Raw genomic sequence first — 20,952 nt, forward strand, 5'->3', positions numbered from 1 at the left:
ACTTGGACAGACCATGTTAAACCAAACCTCTTTTAATTTGCTTCTGTGCTGATGATTACAGTCTCCATGCTGATTCTCTCCCTCCCCTAGTTGGCCTGCTTGATGTTGTTCCCCAGGCATGCATGAGATTTCATTTCCTACCTCCCTACTTTTGCAAAAGTGGTTCCTCATCCCTGGAGTGCTCTTTCCTCACTTTTACCTTGTAGAACACCTACCCTTTTGAAGATCAAGCTCAAACCCCGTGTTGTTTCTCCCACTCTTTGGGCCTCTCTTGGGCTCCAGGTATTTGCTTTGTAGTTGACGTGAATTTACTTTTCTGGGAATAAAAGACAGAGAGGTGTGAGCCTCTATTTTGACTATTTGAAATATAATTGATGGTGGTCCCAGAGAGGAGAAAATATCTCCCCGCCTTCTTGGTAGAAGTGGGGGCCTATGGGTGGGGACCATCATACATATTCCCAGACTTGATTTATGTGTTGGTTCATTGGAGAGGAGGATTGCTGAATCAGTAAATCAACTGTTAAGCATTTATTAAATACCGCCTAGGTGCCAAGCAGTATGTTGAAACTGGAGTTGTACGGAGACAAAATTGAGATTGTCTTCGTCCTCCAGGAGCCTGCATTCTAATGAAAGCAGGCAGATAAAGGTGGTTTGTGTTCATTCCTCGAGAGTAGGAATTGCTTTGTTTTTGTATTTGTATCTGCTATGCTTAGTACATAGTAGGTATTTAATGAATGCTTGTCACTTGATTGACTGATTATCCATATACTTGTTCATCTCTGTCAGTGGAATATAAGCTCTTTGAGGGCAGGGATTATTTTCGTTTTACCTTTGTATCCCCAGCACTGAGAATAGTACTTGGCTCAGAGTAAGAGGCACCTAATAGATGCTAACTGATTGATTAGCAGGGATTGGGCAAGTAGGGGGCAGGAGGAGGAATCCTGGATTCTGATGCCATGTCTGCTGCTGATGGGTACAGCCTGCCCTGGTGCCATCCCTCGCTGGTAGGAGAGACGAGCTCTGTTTGTCTGAGTCACTGCCTTCTGCTAGCAAAGCCTGTATTTTGTCCTTGGAGGAGGCCCTCCATGGAGTCTTAGCTAATATTTCCAGGCACAAGGATTGCCTTGACCATAACCAGTTCTGAAAAGTTCAGTGGATCTGTGGGGCCTTCTAAGCCACCAGGATCAGAAAACTCAGGGGCCTCATTTCTCTTTTAAGCGACATGCCAATAAGGGAGCAGCTGGGTAGCATAGTGGATAGAGCACCAGGCCTGGAGTTGAGAGGACCTGGGTTCAAATCTGTTCTTGGACCCTTCCTAGCTGTATAACCCCAGGCAAATCACTTAACCTCTGACCACCCAGTGCTTAGTTCTCTTCTGTTTTAGAATTAATATTAAGATGGAGGGTAAGGGGAGGAAAGAGGGAGAAAGGGAGAGAAATGCTAAACTTGTGTGAAATAAAGTCACTTTGAATTGGGGAAAATTGGCAACTGACACTTCCCAGTGCCTTTGTTTCATAGTTGGCAGTGGTCTGTGCAGGGCAGTAGACACCTTCACCCCAGTTTTGTTTGGAGAAGACACTACATCTGGATGCTTCTTGGAGGTTGGCATTGATGAAAACTGTACCCAACTCAGGTGAGCATCATGGTGGAAGTTGGGCTCCATGGGGAAGGGAGTGCATTGTGGGGTGATTTGCTGAAGAGTTATTCATTGGATACATTGGATTGGCTTGCTGAAGAGTTATTCAGATAGCGATGTGAAATATATTTCATAATGGAAGATGGTGTGGTAGAGACATGAAGAGCACATGGGGCACCTTGGCACAGTGAAAAGAAGGCTGGATTTGGAGTTAGAGCAGCTTACAGAATATGACCTTTCTGGACCTCAGTTTCTTGGTTTGTGAAATAAAGAGAAGTTAGACTAGATGACCACCAAAGGCCCTTCCAGATCTGAGTCCGAGATCCTGCATTACAAAGCCAAAGTCTGGGGGAGGCAGGAGGTTCAATTGGGAGGACCTGGGTTCAAATTTGGTCTCGGGCACTTTCTCGATATGTGACCCAGGGCAAGTTGCCTCACCCTTTCTGCTCTTCTGGCTTGGTATTGATACTAAGTCTCAATTGTAAGACAGAAGGGTTTTTATACAAACAAAACAAAGAACAAAGTCTGCCTTAAACCTAACCAAGCTAAGAGTCAATCATGGTTTACAGTGCAGAAAAACAAATTTGTAGAGTAATTACTTGGTATTTCTGGCTTCTGATAAGTCAGGTTTCTAAGACAGATCTGTTTTGGGGAATAAAGTCATTGTAGTCATCTTCAGACAAAGCCCCCTTTGTGGGTTTGTGCTGTTGTTCCCCCTGCCCCACCTCTGCCCCCCCCCACCTCTGCCCCCCCCCCAGCTTTACAGCTTGGAGAAGCCAGGAATCTGTGTAGATAATTGTTAACCATATGCCACATCTGATTGAGAATACCCACCTGTCTATATCTATGGATACATTTCCCAAAGGCCACCACTGAGGCTACAGGGAGTTGCCCAAAGATTAGAGCTGTGATGGCGAACCTTTTAGAGGGGCAGGTGATGTGCTAAATGTCCTCAGTGGTGCATGGAAATGGGGAGGGGAGCTGCCCGGCCCCACTGTCTCTCTGGCTTTCAAGGATAAAACTCTGGCAAACTCTGTGCTAGGGCGATGGCACGTGTGCCCATAGGGAGGGCTGAGTGGCCCCCTCTGGCACATGTGACATAGGTTCGCCACCATAGGACAAGAGGGTGAGGAATGAAAATAGGCTTTGAATGGAAGGAGGGCTGGGGCAAAGCAGCTAACAGCAACCTTGGGCAGCTGTGTGTGTGTGTGTCAGAGTCCAGAGTAACTTTACTGTGAATAGGGAAGATTTCCACCCACCTATTACCATTGGGTGTACTGAGGGAAGGGAGGAGCCCTACATTAAGATGTGTCTTTTACCACTTGAAGCAGCCAGTTGGTACAGTGGATAGAGCACCAGGCCTGGAGCCAGGAAGACCTGAGTTAAAATCTGGCTTTAGACATTTACTAGCTATATGTTGTTGGGTAAGCCACTTGACCCTGTTTACCTCAGTTTCCTCCTCTGTCAAGTGAGCTGGACAAGGAAATGGCAAACTATTACAGTATCTGTGCCAAGAAAACCCAAATGGGGTCACGAAGAGTTGGACATGACTAAAGCAATTTATCACCATTTACTTTTGAAGCTCAAAGGTAGAACTGGAATGGTCTAGCTTCTCTTCCTGCTGCCTTATTCTGGCCCATTTACCAATGACATGTCTTTTTTTTTAATTAAAAAATTTTTTTTAGTTTATTAATTAATTTAGAATATTTTTCCATGGTTACATGATTCATGTTCTTTCCCTCCCCTCCTCCCTCCCCTCTCCCAGAGCTAATGAGCAATTCTACTGGGTTATGCATGTATCATTGTTCAGAACCTATTTACATATTATTACTATTTGCAATAGAGTGATCATTCAAAGTCAATATCCCCAATCATATCCCCATCGACCCATGTGATCAAACAGTTGTTTTTCTTCTGTGTTTCCGCTCTGGATGTGGATAGCATCTTTCTCACAAGTCCCTCAGAATTGTCTTGGGTCATTGCATTGCTGCTAGTAGAGAAGTCCATTACATTCAATTGTGCCACAGTGTATCAGCAATGACAAGTCTTTTGACTAGAAATGCTGGAAAGCATAAGGAGATTTTTAAAGTTGTATTGTCCAAAATCATTCATCATCTTTCTCCCCATATCTGCTCCTCATCCCAGTTTTTCCATTTCTGTTGACGTCCTCAGTTTCTTCTTTTGTGAAATGTGAGGAGTACACTAGGTAACTTCTGAGGCCCCTGAAGCGGGCTTTGTCAATTGCTGAGTTGTAAGGGAACACCCCCCCCCCCCCGCCCCAGCTCAAGTATTCAGTATCCTAATATTCCACTTTTGCTGGCATTTTTTAAATTCCATTTTTACCTTTGACTTCTTCTATTGAAGCAAGTGCTATGTCCTCCATTGGTTCTACTGTCCCTTATAATCTCTGTTGGTCTATTTTCAAGATTTATTAATAGCATCTTTAATAAATTTTAATTTTTTCCAGATTATGTCAATACAATTTTTAATATTCACTTTCTGACATGTTGCAATTTATACTCATTTTCTCTCTCCCACCCATTGCTCCTCCCCAGGAAGGCAGGTAATATGATCTAGGTTGTACATTGTAAAAAGGTTTTGGGGATGAATTGAATTGTGCCAGTATATTTCTGTTTGTCATGTTGTGAAAGGAAGAACACATTGCCTACCTTAGAGACCCCAACTTTCTCTCCTTTTTTTTTCCTAATGCCTTCCTCTTCTGTCCCTTGATTTTTTAAAAAATATCACCCCCACAAATTGTCCCATCATATTAAATTTACTCCCTGCTCTCTTTATATGCTTTTATTCATTGCCCTAATAGTGATAAAATTCTTAACTATCTTCAGTACTTTAAGTATCCTAAGTACTTTGGGTGTCTTAGGCACTTCAAGTATCACCTATCTTAAGCATCTTTGTTATCTCCTTACTAGTAATATAATCAATTTAACACCATTGTTTCCCTTGATTACTTTAAAGTATCTTAACTATCTCTTGTATGTAAGTATCTTAAGTATTCTAGTTACAAGGAATATAATTGTTTTAACCTCATTGTTTCTCTTGATTAAGTATGTTAAGTACTTTCATGTCCTACTTACTACTTTTCTAGCAGGGATATGATTAATTTAACTGACTGATTCCCTTGAGTTTTTTTCTGCTTACTTTATTATGCTTAAGTGTCACATTTGATCATCAAAATTTTTTTTAAGCTCTGGCCATTTCATCAGTAATATCTGGACTTCCTCTATTTCATTAAATGTCCATTTCTTCAACTGGAGTATTATGCTGTTTTTCTGGGTAGGTGTTTTTTGGTTTGGGCCTAATATTTTGCCTTATGGAATATAATATTCCATGACTTCTGGACCTTTAATGTAGAAGCTGTTAGGTCCTGTATAATCCTGATTGCTGTTCCACAATATTTGAATCATCTGAATATTTGAATATTTATTTCTGGCTGCTTGCTTTTTTTCTCCTTGTCTTAGGAGTTATAGAATTTGGTTATGATAGTCCTCGGCTTTTTAAATTTGGGATTTCTTTCAGGAAGTGATCAGTAGATTCTTTCAATTTCTATTTTCTTCTCTTGTTCTAGAACATCAGGGTAGCTTTCCCTGATAATTTCTTTCAATATGGTGTCCAGGGTCTTTTTTTAATCATGATTTCAGGCAATCCAATGATTCTTAGATTCTCTCTCTTCAATCTGTTTTCCAGGTCAGTTGTTTTTTTCTGGTAAGAGCTCAATTTTCTTCTATTTTCTATATTTCTATTTTTTTCATTCTTTTGAATTTGTTGTATCCTGCTGTCTTATGAAATCATTAGCTTTGTTAAGGATAAATTTTCGGGTTGAGACTGAATATATATTTTTTAGTGGTCACCAAGGATTTAAATTCTAAATCCCAATGAAATACTCAAGTCAGAATGGAATTTTATGGTGGTTTATTTACAATAGAAGGAAGAAATTAAGGATGAGGGAGAGACTATTAGTAGCAATGCAGTGTTCCTGAACAACTTGGAGGGAACTATGAGAAAAAATGCTAACCACAATCAGAGAGAAAACTGTGGGAGTAGAAACACAGAAGAAAAACAACTGCTTGATTACATGGGTTCAAGGGGATATGGTTGGGGATATAGACTCTAAATGAACATCCTGATGCAAACATCAACAACATGGAAATAGGTTCTCATCAAGGACACATGTAATACTCAGTGGAATTGCAAGTGGGCTATGGGAAGGGTGGGTATAGGGGAGGGAGGGATAGAATACGATTCTTGTATCCAAGGAATAATGTTCTAAATTGACTAAATAAAAATTAAAAAAAAGAACATAATAAATACTGTTAATTGAAAAAATAAAGAATGAGGGAAAGAGAGGGAAAGGGGAAGATCTGCTCCTGTCTGGTCTGAGCCAAGAGGAGTTCAGAGGCCTCAGCCAAGGGGTCTTCCCAGAAGATTAAATCTAGCTTGGTTTCCAGCCATGAGACCTCCTCCAAGATGAGGGACCTCCTTGGAGTCTAGTGCCTCCAGAAAGAGTCAAGGAAAGGGGAGTCAGCCTTAATACTCACCACATGGTCATCTCAGGGAAGCAGCCTGAGGTCCCATGCTCCAGCCCTCCAAGTCAAGTACCACTGCCAAATCCAAAAAGTTCCTCTCACAGAAAGTGACATGAAATATAAAGGCAGTTCTTTACATCACTTCCTGTGTCTCACATGTACCAATGGTGGCTTAAACTTGGCTTTGGACAACCCAGGGGGTCAGTTAGTTGCCTCTGATTTGTCACTTGCTAGCACACATGGGTCATAGACCTTCCTCCCCCACACTCAACCCTTAAGTGAGGATGTATATATTCTTGGTTGCTAAAATTCTAAAGACTAAGCAGGGTGGAGTAAAGCTAAAATTAACAGCTTTCATTAATTAGTTTTCCTTCTTCCAGATCTTCACTCTCTAATTAATCCATTCTTCACACTGTTTCCAAGGTCATCTTTTTCAGATGCCCAAATCTAGTCATGTTACTTTTTAGCTTCAACACTATCAGTAACTCACTGTTGTGAAAGTTAATTATTGATCCTCATGGGAATTGTTATTTCAGCATCACCTGCAAGGTTTGTGCATTATCTTTGAGAAGCATATTAGCTGACTGTTAACCTCATCTTTGTCGATTAAAAAGGAGATCTTAGTCCCCCTGGTGCCAGTGAGTTTAAATCAATGGGTCCCTTTCAATGATTTTGGACTGCAGCTGGGACCCATAAATTCACAAAAGCATTCCTTAGAGATAAAGTCAAGTGGGCTTCATCCAGATTCTTTAATGTAACCAATTATGATCCCTCAACACCTTGATGTTGCCAAACCCATAAGCAGTGATACAATTTCTGTTCTGTTCTTTGTTCTATGCTTTTAAAAGTTCATTTCTGGGTCTTTGGCATAAACTGAGACAAGCTATCAACCCATTATTTTTTGTTTCCATATTATTCATTTTTGTAACTGAATAATCTTATAAAACTAAAACCCTAAAACATATGCCCAAATATATAAGTGATAAATCATATACTTCCATTTGCATAAGTCCCTCAAAATTGTTCTGGATCATTGTATTACTGTTATTTTTTAAAATTTATTTAATTAGGGGGCAGCTGGGTAGCTCAGTGGATTAAGAGCCAGTCTTAGAGACGGGAGGTCCTAGGTTCAAATCTGACCTCAGCCACTTCCTAGCTGTGTGACCCTGGGCAAGTCACTTGACCCCCATTGCCTAGCCCTTACCACTCTTCTGCCTTGGAGCCAATACACAGTATTGACTCCAAGACGGAAGGTAAAGGTTTTATTAAAAATTTTTTTTATTTAATTAGATAATTTGGAATAATTTTCCATGGTTACAAGTCTCATGTTCCTTCCCTCCTCTCCCCCATTCCCTCCCATATCTGACATGCAATTCCACTGGGTTTAACATGTGCCATCGATCAAGACCCATTTCCTTATTAATATTTGCACTAGGGTCATCTTTTAGAGTCTGCTTTCCCAGTCATTGCCCCATCGACCCATGTGATCAAGCAGTTGTTTTTCTTCTGTTTTTCTTTTCCCACAGCTCTTCCTCTGGATGTGGATAGTGTTCTTTATCATAAGTCCCTCAGAATTGTTCTGGATCCTTGCATTGCTGCTAGTAGAGAAGTTCATTACATTTGATTGTACCACAGTGTCTCAGTCTCTGTGTACAATGTTCTCCTGGTTCTGCTCCTTTCACTCTGCATCAATTCCTGAAGGTCATTCCAGTTCACATGGAATTCCTCCAGTTTATTATTCCTTTGAGCACAATAGTATTCTATCACCAATAGATACCACAATTTGTTCAGCCATTCCCCAATTGGAGGGCATCCCCTCATTTTCCAAATTTTTGCCACCACAAAGAGCACAGCTATGAATATTTTTGTACAAGTCTTTTTCCTTATTATCCAGCAGTGCTATGGCTGGATCAAAGGGCAGACAGTCTTTTAGTGCCCTTTGGGTATAGTTCCAAATTGCCTTCCCAGAATGGTTGGATCAGTTAACTCTATCAACAGTGCATTAATATCCCAATTTTTCTACATCCCCACCAATATTCATTACTTTCCTTTGCTATCATGTTAACCAATCTGCTAGGTGTGAGATGATACCTCAGAGTTGTTTTGATTTGCATTTCTCTGATTATAAGAGATTTAGAACATTTTTTCATGTGTTAATAGTTTGGTTTTATTTTTTGTACAATTGATTTAGTTCCTTATAAATTTGAGTGATTAGACCTTTGTCAGAGGTTTTTGTTATAAATTTCCTCCCCCCCCCAATTTGTTGCTTCCCTTCTAATTTTGATTGCATTGGTTTTGTTTGTACAAAACCTTTTTAATTTAATGTAATCAAAATTATTTATTTTGCACTTTGTAATTTTTTCTAACTCTTGCTTAGTCTTAAAGTCTTTCTTTTCCCAAAGATCTGACAAGTGTACTATTCTGTGTTCACCTAATTTACTTATTGTTTTCTTCTTTATGTTCAAGTCATTCACCCATTCTGAATTTATGTTGGTATAGGGTGTGAGATATTGATCTAAACCTAATCTCTCCCATACTATTTTCTAGTTTTCCCAGCAGTTTTTGTCAAATAGTGGATTTTTGTCCCAAAAGCTGGGATCTTTGGGTTTGTCATAGACTGTCTTACTGAGGTCACTTACCCCAAGTCTATTCCACTGTGGATCATTGTATTTCTATTAGTAACAAAGCCTATCACATTTGATCATTCCACAATATTGCTTTTACTGTGTCCAGTGTTTTCCTGGTTCTGCTTATTTCACTTTGCATTATTAGTTCAGTAGATGTTTCCAGCTCTTTCTGAAATCCTCCTGTTCATCATTCCTTAGAACATGATAGTATTCCATCACCATCATATACCACAATTTGTTCATCTGTTCCCCAATTGAGTCATATCCCTTTAGTTTCCAATTCTTTGCCACTACAAAGAGCTAAAAAAAATCTCTTTGGGATATAGACCTAGTGGTAGTCTCTCGGTGATCGAGAATGACTGTTGTCTTTGTACAGTTTCATCTACGGTATACCCTCATGTGGCTTTGGAGTCCAAAGGCTGAGGTGCAAAGTTTGTGGCACATGGGGCATGGGATGCCTGTTGTTATGGGAGGTGCGGTTGTGGCCTGTTGTCGGCGTTCACGCGCAGCGGCAAGATGTCGGCGTCGCTCATCTTCAAAGGTGGTGGCGGCATGGTGAATGTGGGTTCGCCAGCTGCTTCTGTCAGAGGCAGCGAGTTCTAGTTGCTTTGGTGTAATGCCAGCCCACTTCAAGTTGGACTTTAGCTGATCCTTGAATCTTTTCTTTGGTCGGCCTTGTTTCCTGAGTCCAGCTGACAGTTCACCATAGAATACCTGTCTTGGTATTCGCTGTGGGCCCATGCGGATGACGTGTCCAGACCATCGTAGCTGGCTTTTGAGGACCAGGACTTCGATGCGGGTGGAGTTGGCTCTGTCGAGGACTTCCTGGTTGGTGATTCGGTCCTGCCATCGGATCCTCATGATGGACCGGAGAGAGCGTTGGTGGAATTGCTCCAGCTGTTTCATGTGCTTCCAGTACAGTGTCCATGTCTCACAACCTTACAGGAGCGAGCTGAGGACCCCTGCGTTGTACACTTTGAGCTTCGTCGCAGTGCTTACACTTCTGTGTTGGAGGACTTTGCAGCGCAGCCGCCCAAGTGCCTGGCTGGCCTTTTGGATCCTGGCATTAATCTCGTGGTCTAGGGACCCGTAGTTGGCGATGGTGCTGCCCAGGTACTTGAAAGTGTTGACGTTAGAAAGCTGCGTGCTGTCGATTGTAATGCACGGCTGGTTCGTTGGCCTCCCTGGTGCAGGTTGGAACAGCACCTCTGTTTTGCTGAGGCTGATAGTCAGGCCAAACAGTTTTGTTGCAGTAGAGAACTTGTCCACAGTGGTTTGGAGATGATTTTCTTGGTGGGCCATGAGAGCACAGTCATCTGCAAAGAGAGCTTCCAGGATGAGTCTCTCTGTTGTCTTTGTTTTTGCAGTCAGGCGGCGAAGGTCGAATAGTGAGCCATCCAGTCGGTATTTGATGTAGATGCCCAGGTCTAGATCCATCACAGCATGTTGTAATATTTGGGTGAAAAATAGGTTGAATAGTACCGGAGCGAGGACACAGCCTTGTTTCAAGCCATTGGAGATGTTGAAATGGTCGGAAGTCTCTCCACCAGATAGGACTTCCCCTGTCATGTCGACATGAAAGAGCTGGATCAGTTTGACAAATTTTGTTGGGCAACCGAGCTTGCTGAGGATCACCCACAATGCGTCCCTGTTCACTGTGTCGAAAGCCTTTTTGTCAGGTCTATGAAAACAATGTAGAGACTCAGGTTCTGCTCAAGGCATTTTTCCTGCATTTGCCTCACTGTGAAGACCGTATCGATGGTGCTGCGATCTGGTCGGTATTACTAGATCAAAGAATATACATTCTTTTATAGCCTTTTGGGCATAATTCCAATTTGCCCTCCAGAATGGTTAGATCAGTTCACAACCCCACCAACAATGTATTAGTGTTCCAATTTGCTACATCCCTTCCAACATTTATTATTTTTCATTCCTGTCATATTGGTCAATCTGATAGGTATCACATCGACCCATTTTTTGACAGCTGGGCGTCACTATTATGTCACTATTATAGTGCCACTATTAATAAATGTTATTTTGCTCAGATAAATGTGCCTCAGCTTACCTTTTTATAAAGTTTCATACATGACATAACTTTCTGTGATAAAATGTTGACTACTTAGCCTAGCATTTAAGATACTCTACAATATGACTTTAATTATTTTTCTAGCCGTATTTCATGACTGTTTTTCATTCATCTTATGCTAAAGCCAGGCCTCCTCTGATCCGAGATTCCAATGTGGCCTCTTCTGCCCCTGCACGTGCTTGTGCTGCCTGCCAATTTCTCAACTTCTCCCAGTCTTTGCCCCTTGAAATTCTCCAAAGTCCAATTCAAGTTCTTTTTCCTTTATGATATCTTCTCTGAATACTCTCAGCTTTGCTTCAGCTAAAAGTGATCCATCCCTCATAAATCTTTTATTGACTTTACCTGTGTTTCATGATATTCTTTTAAAAAAATGCATTTTGTTGATGTCACAATCATTCTGAATTATGTTACAGTTGTTTGTGTATGTCTCATTTCCCTTTCTATATTTCATTTAAATTAGGGGAAGACTATTGGTACCTCTGGGTCCTGTAACATTTAAATTAGTTTCTCTACTAAAAGTTATTATATTTTTTAGAGGTTTATTAAGATTATTAGAAATCAAGGAAATAAGAAAATACAAAATAAGAAAAGCACATGCCTAGGACACATTAGCCCATTCACAGTCATTTACTCTACATTTTGCATGCCAGGTAGAGAGATACGTGTGCTTAGAAGTGGAAGAAGAGAGACCCTTGGGAGGCAGAGAGCCCTTTAAATAAAAATTCTGTTCTCACACTCAGGTGAGGACTCAGGTGAGATTATAGGGAATTCTGAGAAGTACCAAGGACTTCTGGGGATTGAAGTCTGGGGTTCAAATCTCCATTTTTACAGTCCTAGTGGGGAGCTTTGTACACAATTGGTACTCAGAGAGGCAACTTGATATAGGGGAAAGAGCAGGAGACATAGGATTACTAAGCCCCAGGTTGAAACTCTGCTTTAGATTCTTTATTTGTCATGTGACTCTGGGCCAGGTCAATTAATGGCTCCCTGCATTAACTTTCTTCTATAAAGTGGGAATAATAATATCTACTTCCTCAGATTGCTTTCAGGGAAATACTTTATAAAGCACTATAGAAATGTAAGTGATTTTCATGTATGGATATTTTCGCTCAGTATGTTAATAGAGAAACCCAGCAAATTTCTAATGCTGTCATCTTCTCCCTTCTCCTCATTATTAGGATAACTGACATTGATAGGGTGCTTTCCATTTTCTAGTTCACTTTACATATATTGTTTCATTTGAATCTCAAAACAGCCTTGTGAGACAAAGTGCTAAAGGTATCAGTTCTAAGACAGAAGAGCGGCAAGGGCTAGGCAATCAGAATTAAGTGACTGTTGGGGACCACACAGTCAGGAAGTGTCTGAGGGCAGATTTGAACTCAGGTCCTCCTGACTTTAGGTCTGGCATTCTATCCATTGTGCTACCTAGCTGTCCCTAACAAGTATCCTTTTGACAGATGAAGATACTAAGTCTTAAAAAGATTGAGGGACTGACCTGGAATCACATGGCTGATAAATATCCAAGGCAGAAATTGAACCTAGGAACAAAGAGTTGGAAATTGAGAGGTTGTTTATCAATTGAGGAATGTCTGAACAAGTTTTACTCTATAATGATAATGGAATACTATTGTGCCATGTGTGTCATAAAAAATGATAAGCAGGATGCTTCCAGAAAAATCTAGAAAGATTTATATAAACTGATGCAAAGGGAAGTGAGCAGAACCAGCAGAATATTGTATGCAGCAATATTATATGATGATCAACTGTAGATGACTTAGCTATTCTCAACAATATGTGATCCATGAGAATACTTAAGGACTCATGATAAAAAACGGTATCCATTTCCAGAGAGAGAACTGATGGAGGAGTCAATATAGATTGAAGCACATTTTTTTCACTTTTTTTTTTGGTGGGGATTTCTGTTTTTGGTCTATGTTTTCTTTTACAGCATGACTAATATAGAAATATATTTTGCAGGACTCTACTATCTGGTAGATAATATTATATTTTTGAAATTAATCTATTTTATTTCTTATGTACATATACAAGGTAAACTATAAAATGTATTTCCTTTTGATATAATAAGTAGTAGCCGAAAGGCTCACTGAAAGCCCCAGGGTATGTGGACTGACAAAGTTTGGGATCCTCTGGGCACTCCACCCTGCTGCTCCCCAAGAAGAATACCCAAGATATTTCTTATGCAAGGACTGATTAAATCTAGTACTTACAACTTAAAACTAGAGGCTGAGGTCCCTTAACACCAAGATAATAAATTCTTTAATCTCTCTTACAGGGAAAAGGTTACTGAAAATCTTCATTTATTAATACAAGCTACTCATGTGGCCAGGAAAGGCAACTCAGATTATGACAACATTAATGATGGTTGGGAGAAAATAATATGTAAGTTGAAGCCTCCTGGCTGTTCCTAGCATAAGACTCTCCATCCACAAACTCTGTACATTTTTCCTGACCAGCTCCTATGCCTGGAATATTCTCCTTCTTACTTCTGCCTTCCAATTTCCCTGACCTCTTTCAAGTCCCAGTTTTTGCAAGAAGCACTTCTCAATTACCCTTGATATCATCCTTCTGTTAATTATCTCCAATTCAGCCTTTCTCTAATATGTTATTGTTTGCATTAGACTGAGAACTCCCTGAGAGCAGGGATTAGTTTTTACCTTTTTCTTTTGTATCTTTTGCACTTAGCACAGTGCCTGACACATAGCAGGTTTTTAACAAATACATATCAGACTGACTAAAGCTTTATGTGAAATAGCAAAAATATGTGCATTGCCGTTTGTAGCTTTCAAATTAGGCTTCCTTTATACTGTGTTTAGCCCATTTGTTTGGGCAGCTAGGTGGTACAGTGTGGACAGAGCACTGAGCCTAGAGTCAGGAAGACCTGATTTCAAATCCAGCCTCAGACTCACTAGCTTGTGGCCCTGGGCAGGTTACTTCATCCTGTTTGCCTCAGTTTCTCCATCTGTCAAATGAATTGGAGAAGAAAATGGCAAACCACTCTAGTATCTCTGCCAAGAAAACCCCACGTGGGCCCATTACAGTTGTATGGGACTGATGGGCAATTAGTTATTCTTTTGGGGCTGATGATCCAGGCTGCAGATGAACCTAAGAATTAAAGAATTGCCAAGCTTGAAAAGGACCCTGAGAGCACGTAAGGCACCCTAGACTTGAGCAGTGTCATCCCTGAACAAGAACTCATACAGACTCTGCTTTTGAAGACTTTTGGGAGGGAGAGCCCACCGCCTGGGGAAGCAGCCTATTCCATTTTGGGACAGCTCTCATTGTTAGAAAACCTTCTACCAAGGTAAAATTTGCCTTGCATCTTCTTCCCGATGGACAGATTTCTCTATTTTGGGGAAAGGGAGTTTGATGCCTATTGGCTGGTTTTCCATTCATTAGCAGTTTGGGGTTAATATAATAGTAACTATAGCTAATAGTCATTTTGATGTGTGGAGATTACCTGGGGTTTAGTTATCCCCAGTGTCTTGTTTGCCAGCATTGTGGTCAGTGGAGAATAGACTTTGGAACTCTTAATTTAGATGGCAGATAAGCAGAGTAAAATAGATGTGATCTTGATGGTGACTGCAGATGGGCACCAATATCGACACTTCTAAGGTTTTGGGGATGCAGAGTTGTCTGTTTCCTCATCTGTAAAATGAGTATATTGGACTAGGGGACCTCTAAGGATCTATAGTCTAGATCTATAATCCCAAAGCATTCTAACTCTCTGAGTTCAGTTTTTGCATCTATAAAACAAGAACGTTGCACTAGATGATCTCAAGCTCTAAGTCTCTAATCCTACGCTCCCATGACACATAGAGGAACAAATCCTTATGACAGAAGCTGCGAAGCCCTTGGGACAGTTGGCAGGAAGACCACCTGCTGCTGTCTCCTTACTTTGGTACAAGAGAGGGTAAGGGAAAAGAGAAGGAAGTCAACGTAGTACTCCTAGGATGACACTTTGATCAAGCAAGTATCTCCCAAGACATTTAAAAAATTCTCTTCTACATTCATTCTTTAAGCTAGTTTTGAATGTACTTATATGTTGTACTATAGCTAATAGTAAAATGTGACCAAATTCCTCTGGATAAATCTAGAAAATTCACCAGATTGAATTTTGATGGAGAAATCCAGAAAAGTCACAGTGATTTCTCCATCCCAGCTTAGCACAGGGAAATAGGGAGGACTGGACAGTGTAGATAAGCCTGTAGTAGAATGTTGCAATGTGGAATGATCTAGCACCTAGGTAGAAGCTGTCCTCCTATTGAATTACCACCAGCCTCTTACTTGGTCACCATGACAGGGACAGGTATCAACTGACAGCTTCATTGCTTATTAGTTGGTCTTGGATCACAGACCCAGGGCAGAGTGAGATGGGAACTGCTTGTAGGGGTGATGTTCCCAGGCAGGGAGGCCATGGGGGATGTACAGAGAAAGTAGGAAGTTCAGAAACCACCAGCTCCAGGGCTGTGGTTCAGCCCTTATGCTTGGAGCAGTCTCACTTTCAGCATCTTGTCAAGTCAATAGAAGTAGAACCAGGGCAGGAATACTAGACCATAGGGAGGCCTTTAATTCTGCTGCTCAGGGCCAACAGAGCTTTCCAGGTGGCTGATGGGGCATAGTCCAGCATTATCTCCTTTTACTCAGACCTATACCCAGGTCAGGAACTTGCAGAGTGAAGACCAAGATGCAGCAATCAGACTTTGTTCTGGATCAGATCACTTTGAGAGCACTGGAAGCTTGCAGATCTCTGACTTGAGATGTCCCTGAGATCCTAGAATAACATAATGCTCAATACCTCATGAAGACAGCAATACAGCTGTCCCAGAAATTCATAGAACCCTGCTCTAACATCAAGTCTGAAGGCAGGAGGTAGGCTGGAAGAAAAGGCAAACAAAAAAGAATTCCACTATAGTGAGCTATTATGGTGGCAAAGATATTCAAGATACAGATACAGAAGAGAATGACTTCAAAACATCTACAATCAAAACTTCAGAGAAAACACAGCAAGGCATAAACTTGGCTAGAATTCCTGCAAGAGATGAAGCAAGAGTTTAAAAATCTTTCCAAAAATCTTTATAAAATTTTTTTAATAAACAGAATGAGAATGCTTGAAGAAAAATAATGAGAGTTTATGGAAGAAAGAATTGGAAAGGGAATTAATAGCTTGACACAAGGGGTACAAAACCTTGCCCAAGCAACCAACATCCTGAAAACTCAGATAGATCAAATGGAAACCAGTGACTCCATGAGACAACACAAAATATTAAAAACAGTCCAAAAGCCAAAGGAAAAAAAAAGAAGAAAATATGAGGTGTCTTATAGCAAAAACAGTGTGGAAAAAAAAAACCCAACCAAATGGAAAACAGATGATTGAAAAAAAAATTAAGAATCACTGAACTATCTGAATCCTATGACCAAAAAAGAACTTAGGTATGATGTTTCAAAAAAGAAACTTGTTTATATTTTTTTAGAATCAGAAGGCATAGTAGAACTAGAATCCACCATCATCTCCTGAAAAACTCCTAAATGAAAACTCCCAGAACCATCATAGTCAAAATCTAGCACTGTCAGATCAAGAAAAAACTACCATAAGCAAACAGAAAGATCTCAACTATCAAGCTTCAGTCAGGATCACATAAGATTTAGCAGCTACCACATTAAAGAAGCAGAGAACTTAGAATATATTATTTCATGAGGCTATGGTCTTCCAGCCAAGAATAGCTTACTCAGCAAAGCTACAGGGTTAAAAAAAAAATGGATCTTTAATGAAGTAGATTTCCAAATATCCCTTTTGAAAAGACTAGATCAGCAGAGAAACTTTGAGTTACAAACACAGGAGTGAAGAGAAACAGAAAAGTAAACACAAATGGACAATGAAAAAGGACTAAACAAGAGTAAACTGCTTACATTCAGATATGGGAAGATGACACACATGTGCTCTCTGATCAGCAGAGTTCATATAGAGGAGTCCTATTAGACAAGACCTGAGAGTGTTTCTGTTAGGTATTGATCATAAGTATGGAAAGAGAGTAGAGAGGAATACACTGGGGTTAGGAGAAAGGAAAGGAAGCCTAGGGAAAATTATAATGAGGGTACACAAGTAGGCATCCATGCAAATGAGGTTTGGGAGGGAACAGCTGAACCTTTGATCTTCAAAGAGAAGGGATCTTCAAGAGTGGTAAGGGCTAGGCAATGGGGGTCAAGTGACTTGCCCAGGGTCACACAGCTGGGAAGTATCTGAGGCCAGATTTGAACCTAGGACCTCCTGTCTCTGGGCCTGGTCTTCAATCCACTGAGCCATCCAGCTGCCCCCTGTATTCTCTATTTTTTTTAAACCCTCACCTTCTGTCTTAGAAGGTGTCAGTGTATTGGTTCCAAGGCAGAAGAGTGGTAAGGGCTAGGCAATGGGAATCAAGGGACCTGCCCAGGGTCACACAGCTAGGAAGTGTTTGAGGCCAGATTGGAATCCAGGACCTCCTGTCTCTGGGCTTGGCCCTCAATCTACTGAGTCTTCCTGTGTTCTTAAGGTTAGGGAGGATGGAGAGTTGTTGGGGTAATAATAATTATATATATATATATATATATTATAATAATAATAGCTCACAGAGCTATTGAGAGGATGAAATGTAATCATGTATATAAAATACTTACCAACCTTAAAAAAAAGGAAAGAAAAACGTGACCCACTGATTTTCTACTCTTTTCTATGGGATGTGAAGTGTGTCAGAGAATACTGGCAGCCTTGGAGATAGTTAGTTGCTGTGACCTTTTTGGTACTATATCATTCTTGGTTCCAGGCATCATATGTTCCTGGGAATTTTGCTGTTTCATGATTCTTAGTCTGTAATACAAACTGCATTGTAGGAAGACTCTTCTGGATCCTTCTTTCCAGAAAGCATAATTGGTTATTGTTCTTACAGGGAGAGATCCACCTTTTCCTAAGGATAACCTCCATTTAGAGGACATAAAAGGCATCTGTCCTGATGTGCCTGCCCTGATGAATATCCGTTTCCTTATTTCTAATGGTGGTAATCTGGAAGGAATTTCCCAGTTTATGATACTTGGCACAGAGGTGAGGTAAGCTACTTGGTGCAGTGTTAAATGGGATGAAAAGAACGAAAGCCTGGTTCCTGAAACCTCAGAGCCCCTAGCAGGAGTTCCTTCTTCTAAAACCAAAAACTTTGGGACCACTAGGTGGCTCTGTGGATAGAGTGCCCGGTGTGGAGATGGGAGGTCCTGGGTTCAAAGTGTTCTCAGACACTTCCTAGCTGGGTGACCCTGGGTAAATCACTTACCCCCATTGCCTAGCTCTTACTGCTCTTCTGCGTCAGTTCTAGAAAAAAACAAAAACAAAACCCAAAGACTTCATGGTGATTGCAGTGATGGGTCGTCCCAAGTGGACGCAGACCAATCAATGTGTAATTGGCTCCAGGCCAGTATTGGATCCTGGTTCTGCTGGGGTTCCTAGATTCAGATGAATGCTTATTTAGACAAGGGCTCGGTTTGGTCTGATAGAGACAAGCAAGGAATTGAATGCAGAGGCTCCAGCCCTTGTCACAGGGTTTGCTTTCCTGTCGGGAAAGTTCGCCAGCTCTTCTCGCCTGGAGTGGATTGTAGCCCGGTGACTGGAATTTTTTTCTTCAGCTTTTCTCCTGTCACCTGGCAGTTTGAGTGTGGGATGACCTGCGAAGATAAGCCTAGCCTTTTCCTTATCAGTGCCTCCGTCCAATTTATTAAAATACCTCCTGAACCGCCCCTTCCACGGTCAAGGTAACCGCTTACTTGCTACTCGAGTGTTTGACAATGTTAGGAAGTGACTAGTGGATGGATGATGGCATCATCAAAATCCAGATTCCAAACCTGCTTGTCACTTGCTGACTCTGTGACCCCGGGAACTAGGGAGCACCTCTTTTGGACGCCATTTTCCTTCTCTGTAAAAATGGGTGGCTGAAGGGAGGGTTAGGTAAACCCCGAGACCCCTTCCCTTCGAAAGCAAGGGGCCTGTGACCTTGTCTGGTCCCTCCGTCCTTGACTGCGGGGATAGGCTCAGCTTTGCCACTCACCAAAGTGTCTTGTAGTTTCCAGATAAATTTTACCGACTATGACTGCAACCACAATGAAATCTGCTGGCTTCAGCTTGCTTACCCATTGACCGGGTTTTATGAAGGTGAGCTTGGAGCCACTGTCTAGTCTCATCTGTCTTAAAAGAACTGAACAATTCAGTTTGTCGCGGGGTATTCAGTATTGTCCTCAGCAATACCGAGGATATTCAGAAGACCACAATGGCTTGAGATCCACAGGACTCTTTTAATTTTAAAGGATGGCCAAGGCAGATAGTTGGTTAAACTAAAAAGATGGGGATTTTGTTTTCATTTGCATGTGAAGTTTTCTCATTTAACAGATAACAAGGGGCAGCTAGCTGTTACAGTGGATAGAATGCCAGGCCTGGAGTCAGGAAGACTCAGCGTCATGAGTTCAAATCTGGCCTCAGACACTGTCTGCTGTGTGACCTTGGGCAAGTCATCTAATCCTGATTGCCTCCATTTTCTTCTCTGTCAAATGACAATTTTGGAGAAGGAATGACAAACCCCTCTAGTATCTTTGCTCACCCCCTCCCTCCATGGCGTCACAGTCAGATGTGACTCAACAGCAAAACAACAGCAACAACTACAACACGACAGTAAGACGGTGGAGTAAAGAAACACTCAGCCAATCCCTTGCAGTCCAGACATTTGATGCCGGGAATGGGCCAGGTGCCGGCCGAGGCCGTGAACACAAGAAAGAAAAAACCTGCCTCCCGCCTTCAGGGAGTCGATATTCTGTGGGGGGTGGGGATGCCCTGCTCACGGAAATGAAGTTTTATGTGTGTATGCGTGACACATGCCTACATAAAGGAAGATGTTTGATTCAAAGCATCGTCTATGATCTACATACAATATGAAGTCGTTTTTAAGAGCTGTAGACTCTGGAGGAAGGGCACCTGAGCCCCGTCTTCAGGGGGCGGGGGGAGGGCATTCCTGGCCTGCAGGTCAGCCTGGGTAAAGGGAGATAAACCGTGTGCCCGGAAGTTGTGCGGGATGGATGGACATTGTGTAGGAGACCTGGAGAAGTGGCCCAGACTGGAAAGGGGTTTACAAGCCCAATGGAGGAGTTGGTGTTTTAATCTAGAAGTAATAGGGAGCCCCGGCAGCCTCTGGGCAAGGGAGGGGCATAGTCAGAGCCAGGCTTTTGGAAGGCATCTTCAGCAGCTGAGGGAAGAAACTTGACATACGGAGTCTGTGTAGATGGACCGATTTCGTCCCGTGCCTGGAGAGGGGACACATAGGAGGCATATTATAGTCACAAGGTCAAACTGGCAGTCGGTTGGATATGTGGGGTAAAAGAGGAAAGAACTAGGGATGGCTCAGGTGGAGCTTGTGGACCTGCATGCCTGGAGGGCGGTTGTGATGCCCTTCTGGGAAAGAGGGAAGTTAGGGAAGGGGGTGGGTTTCAGGGGAAGGTGGGCAATGTTGAGGGCAAGACGCCTCCAAGGCAGCCAGTTTGAAAATTCCAGTAGACATTTGGTGATGTAGGCCTGGAACCGAGGAGGGAGACTAGGGCCGGAGAGGTAAATGTGGAGCTTGTCTGCATAGAGATGATCAGTGAACTCAGGGGAGCTGATGATTTCCCCGAGACCGTGAGTATAGATGGGGAATAGAAGTCCCAGGATAGAGCTCATGGGCATATCATTCCATGGGATGTGGAACATGGACAGTGACCCAGCAAAGGAGACTGAGTTGGGAATGCCCTGTCAGGTAGGACGACAGTCAGGAGAGACCACTATCACTGAAGCCCTAGGAGGAGGGGGCGGACAACAGTGTCGAATGCTATGAAGACAGGAAGGATTAGGATTGAAAAGAGGCTGTTGGATTCATCAGTCAAGAGATCATTGGAGGGAGAGGCTCCTAAGCACTAGCGCCAGAAAGGGTTATCCCCTTGGAGACTCAACCTGCTAGTAAGAGGAAAGGCCTAACATGCCTGGAGAGTGCTCCAGAGAGA

General features: G+C 41.9%; 1 protein-coding gene across 4 annotated transcripts in view; it reads left to right on the forward strand.

The window, feature by feature from the left end:
* TCTN2 (tectonic family member 2) overlaps positions 1–20,952 on the forward strand; it is a 45,010-nt gene that overhangs the window by 22,108 nt on the left and 1,950 nt on the right. For 3 of the 4 annotated variants that reach the window (XM_056821883.1, XM_056821886.1, XM_056821884.1), the window contains 5 exons: positions 1,519–1,633; positions 13,187–13,293; positions 17,835–17,991; positions 18,559–18,684; positions 18,993–19,081. In XM_056821883.1, coding sequence (XP_056677861.1) covers positions 1,519–1,633; positions 13,187–13,293; positions 17,835–17,991; positions 18,559–18,684; positions 18,993–19,081 — 594 coding nt within the window. The remainder of the gene's footprint in view (positions 1–1,518; positions 1,634–13,186; positions 13,294–17,834; positions 17,992–18,558; positions 18,685–18,992; positions 19,082–20,952) is intronic. The other variant, XM_056821885.1, reaches the window with a different exon arrangement.

This window comes from Monodelphis domestica, chromosome 3 (genome assembly GCF_027887165.1).
Source record: "Monodelphis domestica isolate mMonDom1 chromosome 3, mMonDom1.pri, whole genome shotgun sequence".
NCBI classification, from domain to species: domain Eukaryota; kingdom Metazoa; phylum Chordata; class Mammalia; order Didelphimorphia; family Didelphidae; genus Monodelphis; species Monodelphis domestica.